We start from the raw sequence: 15,944 nt of genomic DNA, 5'->3' as shown, positions 1-15,944 counted from the left end.
GATTGCAGGCCTTTTTGCTGTATTACATAATTTTAACTAAAATCAGAGTATCTTGTTAATGTGTTAACAAAAATGCATGAGATGCTTAGATGAAAATACCTCCCTAATAAAATCCCATATGCCAAAAATTAACTTGTTACTTTAGGAGATCCCAGTAATAAAAAGTGATATATTGGCTGTTTATTTAGTGCTTTTATTTCATTTTGCCAGGTACCAAGTGGAAGATGAGTCCTCTCATTTGGATGAAATGCCACTGATGATGTCAGAAGAAGGCTTTGAAAATGATGAAAGTGATTACCATACTCTACCAAGAGCCCGAATTTCTCAGAGAAGAAGAGGCTTAGAATGGTTTATCTGTGGTGGCTGGAAGTTCCTTTGCACTAGGTTTGTCACATAGTAGTACTTTTAATTAAAGTTTTTAACTAATTAAATAAATAGTAACTTTGTATTGTGTGATATTAGCAGAGTACAGAACAAGGAATAATTTGCTTATCATGAATCTTTTGATTGATTTGCCTGCATTTTCCTTACTAGGATATTGCCAGCTGTTAAAAAACAGTTTCTGAAGAGCTGATGCTGTTGTGCCTCTCCTGTCTGCCTTGCTGACTTGCAAGAGAGATCATGAACTAAACTCGTATTAATCTGAGGTCCATAATTTGGCATGTATCCTGGTTCTCACTGCCACTCAAAACCACATTAGGATAGAGGGGTTAAATCTTTTGCTTTTGCAGATATTAGTGTGCTAAGTTGACAATAGATATAAATCTATTGATGTTGCTGTAAGGAAAAAGCAAATTCATCAACTATAATGGTTAGTTAACCCTTCAACTTTAAAGGTTCAGGTATAAATGTAACTTGTGGTCTTGGAGTGAATTACAACTGGAATTAGCTCTTGTGATTTGGTTCTTATTTAGAAACTTTCTGTGCCAAACTCTGCTCTATGCAAATACCTTTCAATAGTAATTTTCTTACTAATTTTTAGCAAAACTTCTAAATAGAGAAATTGCTGTTAGGATTATTAAGGATCTTCCTTTTTATTTAATTTGGAATGATAAAATCTGAGAATCAGTCAAGTGAAGTGAGTGAAGCAATTTCAGTGAATTTAAATGACAAATGCTTTTTTTAGCAGATGTTTTTAGAAATGATTTAGATAGAAGTCTTCACAGGTGGTTTCCATGGTGCTTTAAGAGGCCCGTTGTTTTACCTAAGCAAAGCTGCGTTTGTACACCTTCAGTTTTTTAAAATAATTGTTACAAAGCTTTAAAAAACATAATCTGTGTTGATTTCTGTTTTATATAATAATTTAACAAAGCCTCATGGTTTATTAATTTTATTATAGGGATTAAGTGTTTGGAAGGTAGAAGGAGGGAAGTAAGGTAAAAAAGTTTACAGAAGTAGTGTTTATATATGTAAATGGCTTTTGGAAGCACTGTTTCTGGTACAGATCTACATTTTAGTTGTTGAAAAAACATTTTTAAGTATTTAAAGAAGTTGTTAATCTTCTGGACATGTCTTAAAATTGAGATAACTTTCAAACAATATACTTTTATGTGAGTTCACTTCTGTGAGTACTAGTGATTATTAGTTACTGTGGTTATATTCCTGTAAGTTTCATGAAAATAGGCGGATCAGTAAAGACTGCACCCTGACATGGAATTTGCAGTGTTTGGATAGAGACAGACAATTGCAAGGTGAGTTTATGTTGGAATGAATTAAAAATTGTAAGAGAATGTCAGAACAAATTGTCATTAGTGCTGAAGATTGCAAAATATCGTGTTCCTGCTTGCTTTTTAAAATTGAGAGGTACATCTCAGCTTTCAAGCCTACAAACTTTCAAACCTGTTCGTTCTTTCAGTTACTTGAATCATATCTGTGATGGATTTTTGAGAAGGAAAAGAGAAAGAAAATTGTGCTATGGTTTGGTTTTGGTTTTTTTTGCCACGCTCTATACATATTTTACTGCTAGTGTAGGTGTGTAGAAGGAAAAGTCTTCACTAAGAAAGAGGCTTTAGGGGAGTATGACTTCTGCTTTGCTGATTTCCTCATCTGAATTTGGACACAATAAAGAGTCCATTTGGTCCTGCATTTATACCTACAGGCATTTTAATCACACCAATGTTCTTTATATCGGAACATCATAGCAGATAATTCTCATTTTTCATGGAAAAAATAATGAAAAAATGATGAACTGATTCTAGCAGAAGCTTGAAATTTCAGTTGGACATTAGCAGACAGAGGATACTCTCACAGGAAAGCTGCAGATGCCTGCTCGGATGAGGTATGGAAAATGTTGTGGAAGGAAGGTGAATCCCGTGGTATCTTATCTACTGGTCCAGTTAGGCTGGATAGAAATCTTGTCTTGGATGAGCATTTCTGGGTGAATGTGTAAATACCTGTCCTTGTAGTAGGGAGGTTTCATCTGGGCTGAGAGCATTATTGAGGCTTTGTAATTGATAAAAGTCAGGGATATGCTGTCAGTGTAAGTTATTCTTTTGGAATGGTTTCTCATTTTAATAGCACTTTACAAATTTTTGCTGGGGCCCACAGGATAGGTGAGTTTTTGAAATGTCATTTTGCAGTTGATAAAGTTACCTAGGATCATGCAAAAAATCATGCAGGAAACTTGGAGGCTATTGTCATACCTGCGGTATTTACTTACACTATGTAGTAGAATTAGTTACAGTGTTTTTATGGGGTGTAAGGTATTGGTTTGGGATACAACCGTGTGTTGCCTTCTTGAAATTGAGAGGAAAATGTGAAAAAACAATTTTCCTGTGTGTTGGTGTATACATGGTATATGAACAACTGAAACTTATTTTCAGAAGACAGACAGAGTTCTCTTAAGTGTAATGTTAAGATTAAAGCAGTCTGAGACCTGTTCAGTTAAACAGAATTTAAAATTTCACTTTGTTTATATGGAAATCAGTACCTCATACCTGCATCTGGGTGAGGTTGAAATCTCAACTTCAACATGTAGAATTTCTTTTTGTGCTTCAAATGAAATTGTAAATTTTTCAAAGCTGTGACAGAAAGATGAACACAACAAAAGATTAGGCATTAGTCTGGATCTGAGCTCAGGGGGCCCCAGATTTCTTTTCGGTTCTCAGTTAAAGTCTTGTGTTTGTGTTCAAAATCACTTTACTTGTTGCAAACAAACAAAAACCTCCATACCCAGTGGGGGTTTTTGTCTGTCTTGCATTGTTAAGATTAATCTCATTTTTGTGAGAGGAAGTTTTCCATCTTTGCAGCTTTAGGATTTTAATTTTTTATTCTACAGATTTTTGTTGCTACATTACAAACTGTTACTTTTTAGTTGAAAAAGTTTCACCTGTTTTGCAGAAGCAAATATGGAAGGTTTGACAAAGTTCTGTGTACTTGAAAAATGACTTTGTAGAAATCTTTTATTCAGCTTTTAACTTCAGTTTAGACAATAGACTTGTCGATCAAAATGGAATGGTGTGAACTTTATTTGCAAATCAGCAACTCTTTAAAGAGTTTTCACATTTGCAAGAAAAAAATCATAATTAAATCAAATGTTGTCTTTGATATTGGACAAACTGAAGGCTTAATTCAACCCATATAACTTTTAACTTCAGAAACTGCTTATTTCTTGCTTTCATAGCACAGTTAAAAGAAAACTTTGTGATATAGCATCTGTTTTGTGGTTGTAATCATTTCCCCTTTAACTTACAAATTCTCTTCAAGCTTGTGAAATTATAATGCACATAGATCAATACTCTGGAGTTCTTTGGGCTGGATTGATTTCTTTCTCATGAGATTTACATTCCACTTGTTATCAAAAACCACTTTGTCCCTATGAAAATGGTGCCATTGAATGGCATTTCCATATGAAGTGAAGGGGATATCAAATGCTCGGATTAATTTGGGCTCTAAGATGGTCTGTACGCTTTCAATTAATCTGCAACGCATTTGTTATGCAGAAGCATGGGAAAATGCTGATCTTTTGAGAATGACATGACCACTGTGTTGCTTTTGGCCTGATTATTGAAGCTACCTGTTGAGTACAATAATTACAGTATGTTTTCTTTGCAGAACTAGTTTCTGCTACTTAAAACCTAATAAGGAAAAGCTGACCCTTGCAGACAATATAAAGCTTTTATATTATCTTTCCATTCTGATGAAAATGCTGTTTTGTGAAAGATACTGGCAGTTAAGCTTGTAGGATAAAAGTAATGAAAAGAGAAAATAAAAAAAGCCTTTATTATTAGAGCTGTAGAGTCAGTTGAGACTTTTACTTTAGCTTTTGACTTGTAGAGATACTCTCTATTTATGAAAAAGTTAAGGGTTCTTATTTAACAATTACTTCAGGTTCTGGTTTGTTGGTGGGGAGTTTTTGTGGTTGGTGGGTTTTTGTTGTTGTTTTTCATTTAAATATGGTATTGATTACTAATATGAAGACTGTGGTTATTGTTCCTTCACATTAAAAAAATACATTAGGAAGCAGGTTAGTAAAAAGCTGTTTAATAGATATGCCTTGAAGTTCTTTTATAAATCAGGCAATTTTTCATATATACAGTCTTATATCGATATAGACAACATGGCTTATAACTAGCTTAAGGAAAAGGCTTTCTGTACATGTGTTGAATTTTCTAGGCAAGGGCATTTGAAATACAAACTTAAATCAGTGAACAAGGGTGCACTTCATTTTTTTTTTTTTATTGCTGAATCCCTAGCATAATATGTGATTTTACATAAGAGTTCAGAAAAATCTGAATTGTGTCTTGATCATGCTACATCTTACATTATGTTTCTAGGCTCTTTGAGGCTTGGAGAATGATACTCTCGTTTATCATACAAATTTACTGAGTACATAAAGCCCATGAAAGGGTCTATACCCTTGCTCAAAAATATTTTATGTATTAGGGAATGTTAATTCAAGAACAGATTAGAAATGTGCTGGATGTTGATAACTTGAGTTACAAAAATTTTGGGTAGACTTCACTGGTGTTAAAATTTTTAATTAATGTAAATTGATGAGGATTTCTGAGGACAGCATGTCCACCTTGTATTCTTCCTGGGATAAAGCAGTAATTGCTGCTGAGACTGTAAATAGCAGAGTCTAACTGATTTCTATTTTAACAATAATAAAGCTCATCTGAACCATGACAATACTGATTTGGGCATAAACTGTAATATTTTCATCATCTGTGACTTTCTCACCTCTGAGAATTTGACTGTTGATAGCTCTGTGTCAGTCAAATCCCTTTTATCAAAGGTATTGCAGTTGTTTCCCAGTCAGACATCACTCTTGTGTCTGTACTTCTTGGCATTTGCTAATCTAATGGTCATGATGGTGTCTGTTGATCTGTAGCAAAAAAAGTAGTTGCAAGGAGGGCAGACTCCATGGCAAAGAAGGCAGCATAATTATGTTGCTTTAGGTGAATGTTTAATTTTAGCAATAGAGAAGTCCTTAGTGTCTGAGGAAATGATTCTACAAAAGAGACTGTGCCTAATCAAAGATTCAGTCTGTTTACAGTTCAAATGCAAAAAAGGATTGAGCAATGCAGGATTTCAAACATTGTCAGGGAATTTCTATCTACAGGATTGTAGGCAGAGCTGTCATGCCAGCTCACTTTCTCCAGGAAAAAATTTTTTTCCTTGGAATTTTTTTCCTACAGATTTGTCTTTACACTTCTCACCGTATAACTAAGGTGTCTCTTCTGTGTCTCCACACCCTGCCCTGGAAACTTAACAAGTTTAAAGCTTTAGTGCCGTGAGCAGTTTATCAAGTAAAAATTCAAGTTGGCACTGACTGGAATCATTCTGCCTTCTGCTGCAAATATATAAACTGCATTGTTTCACCTATTTTTACAGTTTTTTAGAATTTTAAAGGTTGGGGATGGATATAACTGAAAATAATCCCCTTTTATTCTGCATTAGTTTACAACTGGATCGATTTGCAGGCCTGGTTTTCCCATGCAGTTGCCTGAGTTTTTGTGCCAGCACAAGGGAAGGAGCAAGAATCCACACCTTTGTTAGGGGAAGAAGGAGGTACTGGACATCTCAACAGCAGCAGGATCTGTTCACAGCCATTAAACTGATTGTGGAATCATGAAATAGAAAGACTGCTGTTCATTTTGGTTTAAAGACAAGCTTAAATAATTATATTTCCGATTTGTATGTTATTAAATAACAGGGCTGAAGTTTGAAAGTTGAGTTAACACTGTTAAAATTTTTGTGATAGAATTAATTTTTTGTTGCTATTTTAAAGTGACTGGAGAAAGCTGATGAATGGACTTCTATTTGTAACAAAAATAAAATGCATATTTACATAGGATTAAACCAAATTGATGTCTATCCCATAGTGAAAGTTCCGGGGAGCAAATCTTAAGAATCCAGCGTTTAAAATTGAAGTATTTTAAAGGTCAGCTTGTGACTATTGATGTAGTGGTATTTCCATAGCAAAGTTCTTGTTGCTTTGAATGATTTCACTATTGCATAACCTTTAATTTTCTTTGAAAAGACCAACAACTTTCAATTCCATTCTTTGGCAAAATTAATTTGTTACAAGCATGGGATAATGTAGATTACATACAAGAACACTTTAATTGGGATTGTGGCAATGTAAACTAGCTATCAGCCTTCCTTTCCTGCAGTATTTGTGTGTTTCATGATTCTGTAATTGTGAATAAACAGACTAGGAAAGAACCTTAAGAGCTTTCGAGTCGATTCCTTGCCTGTACAGAATGAATTATATCTATCGCTGATGTCTGGTCTAACCACATCTTAGAGACCTGCAGCAATTCCAGCCTTCCTAACTGTCTCCTCCACCCCTGTCATTTAAAGACTTTACTCAATATCTGTCCATGTTGTGCCCACCCTGCTTATTGATCTGCCACAGTTGAAGGTCTGTCATTAGTTAATAATGGTGGACCTAGAGAATAATTGTCACTTTCCTCTTTGCAGCTGGTTCTTACATACTTGAAACCATATTAGGTCCACACTCGGCCTTCTGTGAACAGCTCTGGGTTTTTTGTGTATCTTGTAGTCAGCCTGCCCTGCTTTCTAGACCTGTAATTGTTGCTCTTGTGTGTGGTCTCTGTTTTCCCAATAGGCCTGTTTGTTGAAATTTGGTATTCAGAATGGTCCTGTAAGCCAACTGAGATCATGCTAGCACTGATTGAGAGAAAGGAATACATTCATGACTTGCTACAAGTATGCTTGTCCACACTGAACAGATGTCTTTTTTTTGCACATGTATAATATTCACTTTCAGTAACTGAGCTGCCGCCTTTTTGAGCATTTCCTGGTTCTGTATTTGTGTAGTTGATTATTTCTCTGTAAACTGTGTTGCACTTGTAGCTGTTCAACTGCATTCTATGTCTTCCAGGTAGTTTTTGTAATCTGTCAAGACAGCCTTGAATTCAGATCTGCTCTTTTCATGTACCCCTCTCTCTTCTAGTTTATTTGTGGTCTGAAAAATGAAATATTCAATAGTCAATTACCCAGTAAGTTCTAAGTAAAGCTTTGCAGACCTTCACTGAAATTACTTTGATTTTATATAAGCTACTCTGCAATTATGATTTTTCCAACTGCATCAGTTCCAAGAATATGTTCCTTTACTTTTCTTATGTCTTGAGAGTTAAATTTTATTTGAGACATAGAATCATAGAATGATTTGAGTTAAAAGGGACCTTTAAAGATTATCTAATCCAGGCTCCCTGGCATGGGCACAGACATCTTTCACTAGATCAGGGTGCTCAAAGCCCCAGGAGTCAATAGCAGACATGTGCTCTAAAACAGTAGTGCAACTGGTTCTTCTCAGAGTGAAATTAGTTCCATTTTAGAGTTTGTTCTTGACATGTCAATGTTGGTTGTGACTTCTGTTTTCTTACAGATGTGTACAAATACATATCAATAGGTTGACTATATAGAAACAGTAAACAGTGCTGAGGTGATTTGATTGTAAATTTCCCTCTTGATCTCAGCCAAATCCTTTCTGTTGGTTTGAATAAAATTTGTAAGAATTTCCTAATGGTTGTTTTCTTTTTGCTGCATCAAAATATCAAATATGCCAGTATATTTGAAAACCTCACTAGAAATTGTTTCTCATTTAAACTTCATCAGTTGATGTAGCCGAAATCTGCTGTTATCAGCTCTGTCAACTGCAGTAGGTGAAGAACACGGAAGGCCTGTCTGCACAGTGTTCCTGATTCACTTGCCTAAAACAGACTCCCAACATGACTGAGGCACCTCCTCACTGTATTAAAAAATAAATACAGATAAATTCTCATTTAATGTGCGGGATTGTAAACTAAGTATATGCAGTGTACAGCAAACCCACTTTTCTTTGCAAATGGTTTCTGGATATCTTTCTGCCTGTAGATAGTGCTAGCAAGTGTTAAGCTGATTACATTATGTGAGTTGAGTCACATCCGTGTTTGTTCCTTGTTTTACGGCTGTTAGTAAAGTCTCTTGAGCCTCAGAGGCATCATTCTGTTTGCCAGCCTTTTGTTCCTCCTTGTTGTGATCTCTTCCCATCATTCCTGTATCCTTGCCCAAAATGCAGTTGTTTAAAGTTTGCTGTGAGCTCTTCTCTATCTCACTGCTTGTGGTTTAAATTTCTTCAATAGATTTGTAAGCTGGTTAGGCAAGGATGCTTTTCCTTTCTTCTGTGAACTGAAGTTCCCCCATTACAGGTCATTGTGCAATCTGCATTTACATAGTGGGCTTGTTTTGAATGGTTTTCTGGTTTTGTTGGTTTGGTTTTTTTAAATATATGACAGTGTAGGGTTAGCAGTGGTATGGAGGAAACGGAAGATTTGCAAATTAGGTGGAAATTGTATCCAAAGCTGCTGAAATCTTTTGAACTGTATTGAACAGAAGCCTTATTTCTCTTCAATCATTAGCATAATCTGAGTGTTAGTAATCCAAGATAAAGAGTTTAGCCAAGGAACTATAAGGTATGATGCAGAATCTTATTAACTAGAATTTTTTTGATCTATTTCAGGGTAAGGTGTAGTGAAACTTGTCATTGTATTAGGATTGTCTGCAAATAATGTGCAAGTGTTTACATATGTGTATATCTGGATGAGTTGAATACTCTGTAATTGCCCTAAATTTGAGAATTTAACATCATGCTTTCTTATTTACATGTGGCAAACATTTTTAAGCCTGTTTTTCGTAGGTATTTGCCTTTAGGGGTTCCAGGTTTGGAAATTGTGATGTCACATAGTACATTTTTAGTTTTAAAATAAACAATTGTCTTTCTTTGCAGTTGTTCTGATTGGCTCATAAACATTTGTCGAAGAAAGAAAGACCTGAAGGCTCGCACAGTGTGGCTTGGGTGTCCTGAAAAGTGTGAAGAAAAATACCCAAAAAATGCCATAAAAAATCAAAAGTACAACATCTTTACCTTTATACCTGGGGTAAGGCCACTAAATGTTTTCTGGTGTTGGGCTGACTGTATGTTCTGTAGTGTTTTTTGACTACTCCGCAAAAAGATAATTTTATTTGCTCAGATACTTCTTTTTCTTTCTATATTTGTCTCAATGACTTCAATGAAAAGTAACAGTTGAGAGCAAGTTTGCATTTTTATTAAATTGTTTTGTTTTCAAAGGGATATGTACTTAATTGCAGTCTGAGTGGTTGGAATTCAGTGAAGCTTTTGAAATTTGAGATGGGTTTCTTTGCACTTTTCTATTAATCATTAGAAATTTGTAATCCTTTTTAAAAAAGAAGCACTTCTGCATGCACAGGGCTGACTTCAATTGAGAAGTAAATAGTCGAAAATCACAATTTAGTCCCATGGATATTTTCTCATACTCCTTGCCATTGAAAGTATAATAAATAATGAATTCCAAAATGGACAGCTCCTTAAAGGACAAAAACAACTAACATCTTCAGTTTGTGTCAAAAGTAGGACTAGTTTAGTACTTTTCAGAGTTGAATTTGTTATTGCAGTTTTTTTGTAGGTGTTTTTGACTTTGAGTGCAGTTCTTCAGGAAATACCTCTGTTGTGGAGTAGAAAGTTTTTATGTCACTTTTTTCCTAAGAACCATATTGTACCTTAATTTCAGTTTTTTGTGTGGAGTAGAAAGTTTTTATGTCACTTTTTTCCAAAAAAGCCATATTGTACCTTAATTTCAGTTTTTTCCTTGTCACATGCACTGTGCATATGAAGACAAAAGAGACACTATGGTTTTGTCTAGTTCATAGTTTTAAAAAAAATTTCTTGTTACAATGAAATTTAGCAACAGAGAAACAACTTTTGAAACTTAAGTAGTTAAACCTAAAAATATATCCTACTGTGATATTATAAATTTTAGTATTACACTTTTGCTCATATTTTTACAAATATTTTTTACAAATACCATCCAGAGTTCTGTGGCCCATAGAAAAGCTGAATGTCTTGTACTTTTGAATACCGACATGCTTTGTCTTAAATTTTTTATTTAAGTGATCATACTGATTTATAAGAGTATTGATTCTGTTCTTCTGGCCTCTTTAGTCCAATGAATGGCAGGTGTTTTCTAATCCATTTCCTTATTAAAACAGCAAAAAAAATTAATGGCCTTGTAATTAAGACTGATCTCCTGTCAGGAAAATAAAATGTCACTTATCACATGTGGATAAAATATTCTCATCATTATTGGACAAAGTAAATGTTTTCTTCCAAAGTTTAAATTATTAAATACACTGAAATTGGTTAAGCCACATATGCTTTCCTAAAGGTCACAAAATTCATTAAGCATATAGTAAGGCATTGATTATTGCAACTAGAAATCTGCAGTGAAGATTACAAATCCTGAGCAAGATTCAGGTTCCCTATAGGGATTAGCCATAGTTTGCAATTCCCTATTGTGAGAGAGAATGTTTGTTCTTTTTTGATATTTTAAAAATCTTGGGTTTAGGCCAAGTAAGATTTTTTATTTGGTGCTAGTATTTGAAAAATCATCAGAAACTTCAAAATGAAGTGAGATCCTAAATGTAAAGCCCAATAGTTGGTGAAAATGAAGTGTTCTCAAATTTTAATTTTCAACATAATTTAAGACTTTTCATTGATTAGAATAGTGTGTAGCTGTCTTTTTTTTATGCTGCTTTCCTAGAAGTAATTTGTAGGGAACATCTCTGTATTTGTTCTAAACCCATAAATATAACAAAGTCATAAATATTGACTCCAGTGATCTACTCTCGTTAAAATTTTCATAATGTGAAATTTTGTGTTCTCTTTTATGGCTTTTTTAACATTGAAGCATGGGTAATATTCAATGATTTCATATCCAAATACAAACTTAAAATAGTGCTTAGATTAACAGAATTTTACTTGCTGGCTAAAAGAGCTGTAACATTTCCAAAATATCACCTAATTTCTGAACATTTTGTAAAATACTAGCTGCTTCTCCTTTTATACCAGTCTTTCAATTTCCATTTATAGTTTCCTATACATCTTGATACAGCTGCTTAGGAATTTTGCATGTGTTTCCATAAAACATACCTTCTGTGATGGGCAGATTTTGAAGATACCTCTCCTGAACTTCAAGGCAGTAGTTTTATTAGTTTTATGTAGCTGGAGACTTTTCAGTTTGCTTTACTGGACTGAAGTGCTTAGCTTTGTATTGAATGAACTGTCAGTGGTCTGTCAGGATTCAAAAGATTTGTAGGAAGGTGCTTTTTAACTTCCACCTTCTCCTACAAGATTTGTGCCTCCTAAAGTAGTCTGTGGACTTTTCTTTGACCTGGTGTATCAAGTTTTTATAAACAGTTAAACATATTAGCAGAAATGAGTGTATGAACTTCACCAGGCTCAACACAAGGTGCAGGTTCAGCCTGAAATACTTTCATTTTGGAAGAAGGCTCTGATCTTTCCAACAACTTCAGATTTTACTTTTTTACCTTGACAGTTCTATTGGTAAATCATGAAATAGCATTCCATGCTCTGGAAAAAAATCTAATGCTTGGAGGCTGTTTAGGTAGTCTTTAGCTGAACTGGCAGTTTTGAGGTACCACTACTTTTTTGTGCCTGCCAGAAAGACACTTTGAAATGAACTTTCCTGAATATTTTTTCCTAGAACATAGGTTTTTACATAATTAAGTAATAATGTTGGACTGGTAAAAGCAATAAATATGAGTCAAATAACTTTGATTTTTATGCAGAAGTCATTGTAATATTAACTGAATTTTAAGATTAAAAGATGGAGACAATCTTTAAATGTGGCTTTTGGATCTATTTTGAATGTTTTATCTTTGAAATAATTGGTTATTCATTTTCTGAAGTCTCAGTGTTCCAAGTTCAGTAACCACTTCTCTTAATGTTGCTGGAGGTGCCATGTTACCCTGACTTCCTGAAGAAATATGTGAAAGTCTTTGAAGATTCAAAATTCTATAAAATTAATAATGTTCTTAGCATTGTAATTACGACCAAAGCAATCTTGAGAACATGCAGTTGCTGAAGTGGTGCTTTTAATTTCCAAAGGAATCTCTGCATCTGTCATTGCTTTGGAATATGGGACAATGTATTCTGTGATAAGTTTACTGTGGGTTCACTTAAAAGTTGGCTAATTAGCTCTGGGTTTAGACCAAATCTTTGATTTATTAATAAATATATCCTAGTACCTATATTTAAATATTTGCCCAGTGATCTTGATACATAGACCAGTTTTCAAAATACAAAAGCAAATTGCAAGGCAATAATATCAAAGGATTTTTCTCCACAAAAATAGCAGTATAATATTAAATAATGTAGTAGTGTGTGATGATATATATTGTTCCATATAAGTACCGTAATAATGCCATCTATAAAAGTATGATAGATAATGCTTTTATATCTCCTATCATGAAAAAGTATACTTTATGTATATTATGGGTACAGATTTTAAGACATTTATCTGTTTTCTTTTTCATTTTAGGTTTTATATGAACAGTTCAAGTTTTTCTTGAATCTCTATTTTCTCGTCGTGTCCTGCTCACAGTTTGTACCAGCACTGAAAATAGGCTACCTGTACACATACTGGGCTCCTCTGGTAAAGAGAAAAATACTATTAACTAGAAGTTTTGGGGTTTCAATGTCAATGAAAGGTTCATGTCTATGTACATTGCATAAACCTGCAACTGCTAAACTACAGTGGTCAAAGAACATAAGAGAAGTAAAATGCTTATTTGAAAGCTGTTGTTTGATAGCCCTCCCTTCCACTCACCTACTATGTCTCTGCCCTACAGGCTAGAGGTCATTTTTGTTAACTAGCTAGCCTGAGTGTGTAGTGCTCTGTTCTGCCTGCTGGTCATTCAAGAGTTTAAAAAAACCAACAAGCAGGAAAAGCTCCAGCTACTAGAGAAACTTACTGGGTAACATAAGTAATTTGTGTGTTAAATATCTTTCCATTTATTGTTATTTTGGTGACTATTTAGTGTTTTCAGACTAGGTCAGAATTGTGAGCATAAATTTTTTGCATTCTTTCTGTATCAGTTTTGATCACAACCTTTTCTCACAAAAATTGAGATAAAATATTTTAAGCCATGGATAAATCAGGAGGAAATTGTGCCTTGAAAATAAGTTACTAATTAAACATGCTTCTCCTAATCAATTACCCTGCCAGTCGCACTGGCTTTCTTTTGATACGTCTTTTTATTATTGAGCCCTCTGCAGTATTTTCTTGGGAAACTGTTCAAACAGCTTCTGACTCAGGTTTCCTACAGTTTGAAAACTGAATTCTCTTCAGAGGAGACCCTTTTGGTAGTCTGCCAGCTGCATTGCCATGATCTGGAATTATTTTCTTGTCTTAACCAGATCATTACCTTTTCTTTCATCTTCTTCCCAGTCCCTCCACACTAGGTTTAAATACAGGAAGAACAAATGCCTTATGTTTTGAACTTTTTTTAAAAATTGGTATTTTTCAGTAGCATTTATTCTCAGTGGTATTCAAGAAGAACTGACATGCTGACTGCTTGAGTAAAGGTCGTTCTTAACAAGTCAATAGAGTAAATATTCTGGATTGATTTCATTGTTTTAATTGTTGTAACGTGTCCTTTAAACTATGGATAAATGGAGACACCGTTCTGGGTGTTCTTCCCACCTCTCTTTCCAGACAACTTTTTCCTTCTGTTGCAACAAAAAAACACTTTCAAGACAGAAAGCTTGTTCAACAGAGAGATTTAAAATGGATATTTACAAAGTCTTTGTCACTGACATAGAAAAAAAGACCTTGTCTGGAAGTTGATCTGTTCACCATGATGTGCTGGGTGCAGCGCTATGCATTAGTGGGGTAGTAAGGAAAAAAATCCAGCATCTCAGCCCATTTCTACCCTGCTCAAAGAAGGGAGAAAATACTGTATTTTGCAAACACCAGTAATCTGTTCTGTATAGATATGTTTGTCTCATTCAAGGGTATTTTGAATTATGTATCCTGGTTTTCACACACAGCTTGAAAATACCAATATGTCAATATCTTGTTTTGCCAAACTCACTTGTTTCTACTTTAATAGCTTTTCTACTAATAATCAACCTCCAGGTAAAAGACATCAACTGAATGTTGAGCAAAGCTAAGTATTATGAGGAAAATACAAAACATTTAAGTCAGATCCTTTGGTCTGCTTTTGCTGCTTAACAGATAAGTTTAGGTTTTTTTGAAGGGTGTGTAACTGCTGCTAAAGTAATAATCAGAGGAGTAGCTATGACTTGTATTTTGTCTCAAAATTTTAAAGGAAAATTTTTTGCCCTGATACTTAAAACCAAATGAATAGAAGTTGACTATTGTTAGAAGGCTTTTGGGGTTTTTTGGTGGTGTATGTGGATTTTGTGGGTTGTTTTGTTAGGTTTTTTTTTGCCTTTCGTTTATTTCAACAGTTTTTACAGCACAGATACACTGAGATCAAGCCCCAAAGTTCTTAAAACAAGACTGCTTTGCTAATTTATTGTCAATTGCTGTAAGGAATGGACTTCTTGTTTCTACTCCAGCATACAAAGGTTTTAAAGCATACAGGTTTGATTGTAAGAAGTACACTAGAGATACTTACCTGCTTAAAGAAAGATGACAGGTTTCTTTTGTTAAACTGGCTTCACAATTTCAGCTCTCCTTTGGAAGAATATCAACTTCCTTTGAGCAAATGACTAAAATGAGAAGTGTCTTCCTTAAATTGTTCCTCATAGTCATAGTCAGCTGTACTCAGCTGCTCTGCACAGGGCCGCTAGAGGAAATTCTTGCAATTAACACCTTGCGTTCTATGTTTTGATTGCTGTCTAGTAACAAGGTGTGTGAAAATGACAAATATATTTAAAGGTGCTTCAGGAGTGCCCTTTTTTATGCTGCTAAAATATCTATATTGTCAAAGCATATGAAATGGTGCTGTCAGAAAGGGGGAAAATCTGATTGTTCATTCAATTATGCCCTGGGAGTAAAAAGAGAATGCTTTTTGCATAGGCCATTTTTTGTTCTATGTAGTTGCAGTATAATTGTAGCCAATGTAAACCTGAACAAACAAGTAGTGCTTAACTATAAGGTCACAACTTATATTAGAATAAGCCTTGGAACTTTGGTCTGGAACTGCGAAACAGCCCTAAAACCCATAGGAGGATTTTAGTAAACACTCTTTTAGGAAAGCTCTACACCTTCACTCCTTTCATATTGCTGGGACATGAGGGGAAGGTTGGCAAACTGTCGAACTTCTGCAAGAGAAGTCTAATGGCATAAATTTTCTTTTATAAAGTATTGGTGGTTGTCTGAAGCTAGATAGATAATGCAGAATCTTATTTGTTGGTGGATTTGTTAACATTTGAATTTTGTATCCATCTTGTTTATAATAATGAATGATCCTTTTACTGGTGAAAATTTTATTTCTCTTTCACTGATGGAGAAAAACTCAAGTACTAAGTCTAAGCCAGAAGATCTGATCTGAGGAGGTTTAGAGAGGTAGAGAGGAAATTTATGTGCTTACCCCTGAATTGTTCTGTGTTTTTTAGCTTAGGACTCTTTCTAGCCAGGGACTGT

General features: G+C 34.6%; 1 protein-coding gene across 2 annotated transcripts in view; it reads left to right on the top strand.

Annotated features, from left to right (window-relative positions):
- The first annotated feature begins 211 nt into the window (after positions 1 to 211).
- Positions 212 to 15,944, top strand: part of ATP9B (ATPase phospholipid transporting 9B (putative)) — a 145,915-nt gene continuing 130,182 nt past the window's right edge. The window contains exons 1-3 of one of the 2 annotated variants that reach the window (XM_008637125.2): positions 212 to 384; positions 9,239 to 9,389; positions 12,870 to 12,983. In XM_008637125.2, the coding sequence (XP_008635347.1) occupies positions 248 to 384; positions 9,239 to 9,389; positions 12,870 to 12,983 (402 nt within the window). In that variant the 5' untranslated portion in view covers positions 212 to 247. The remainder of the gene's footprint in view (positions 385 to 9,238; positions 9,390 to 12,869; positions 12,984 to 15,944) is intronic. The other variant, XM_017738617.1, reaches the window with a different exon arrangement.

This window comes from Corvus brachyrhynchos, unplaced genomic scaffold (genome assembly GCF_000691975.1).
Source record: "Corvus brachyrhynchos isolate BGI_N302 unplaced genomic scaffold, ASM69197v1 scaffold146, whole genome shotgun sequence".
Classification (NCBI taxonomy): Eukaryota; Metazoa; Chordata; class Aves; order Passeriformes; family Corvidae; genus Corvus; species Corvus brachyrhynchos.
Note: the sequence above shows the minus strand (reverse complement) of the source record. Positions and strands in the feature narration are given on the sequence as shown.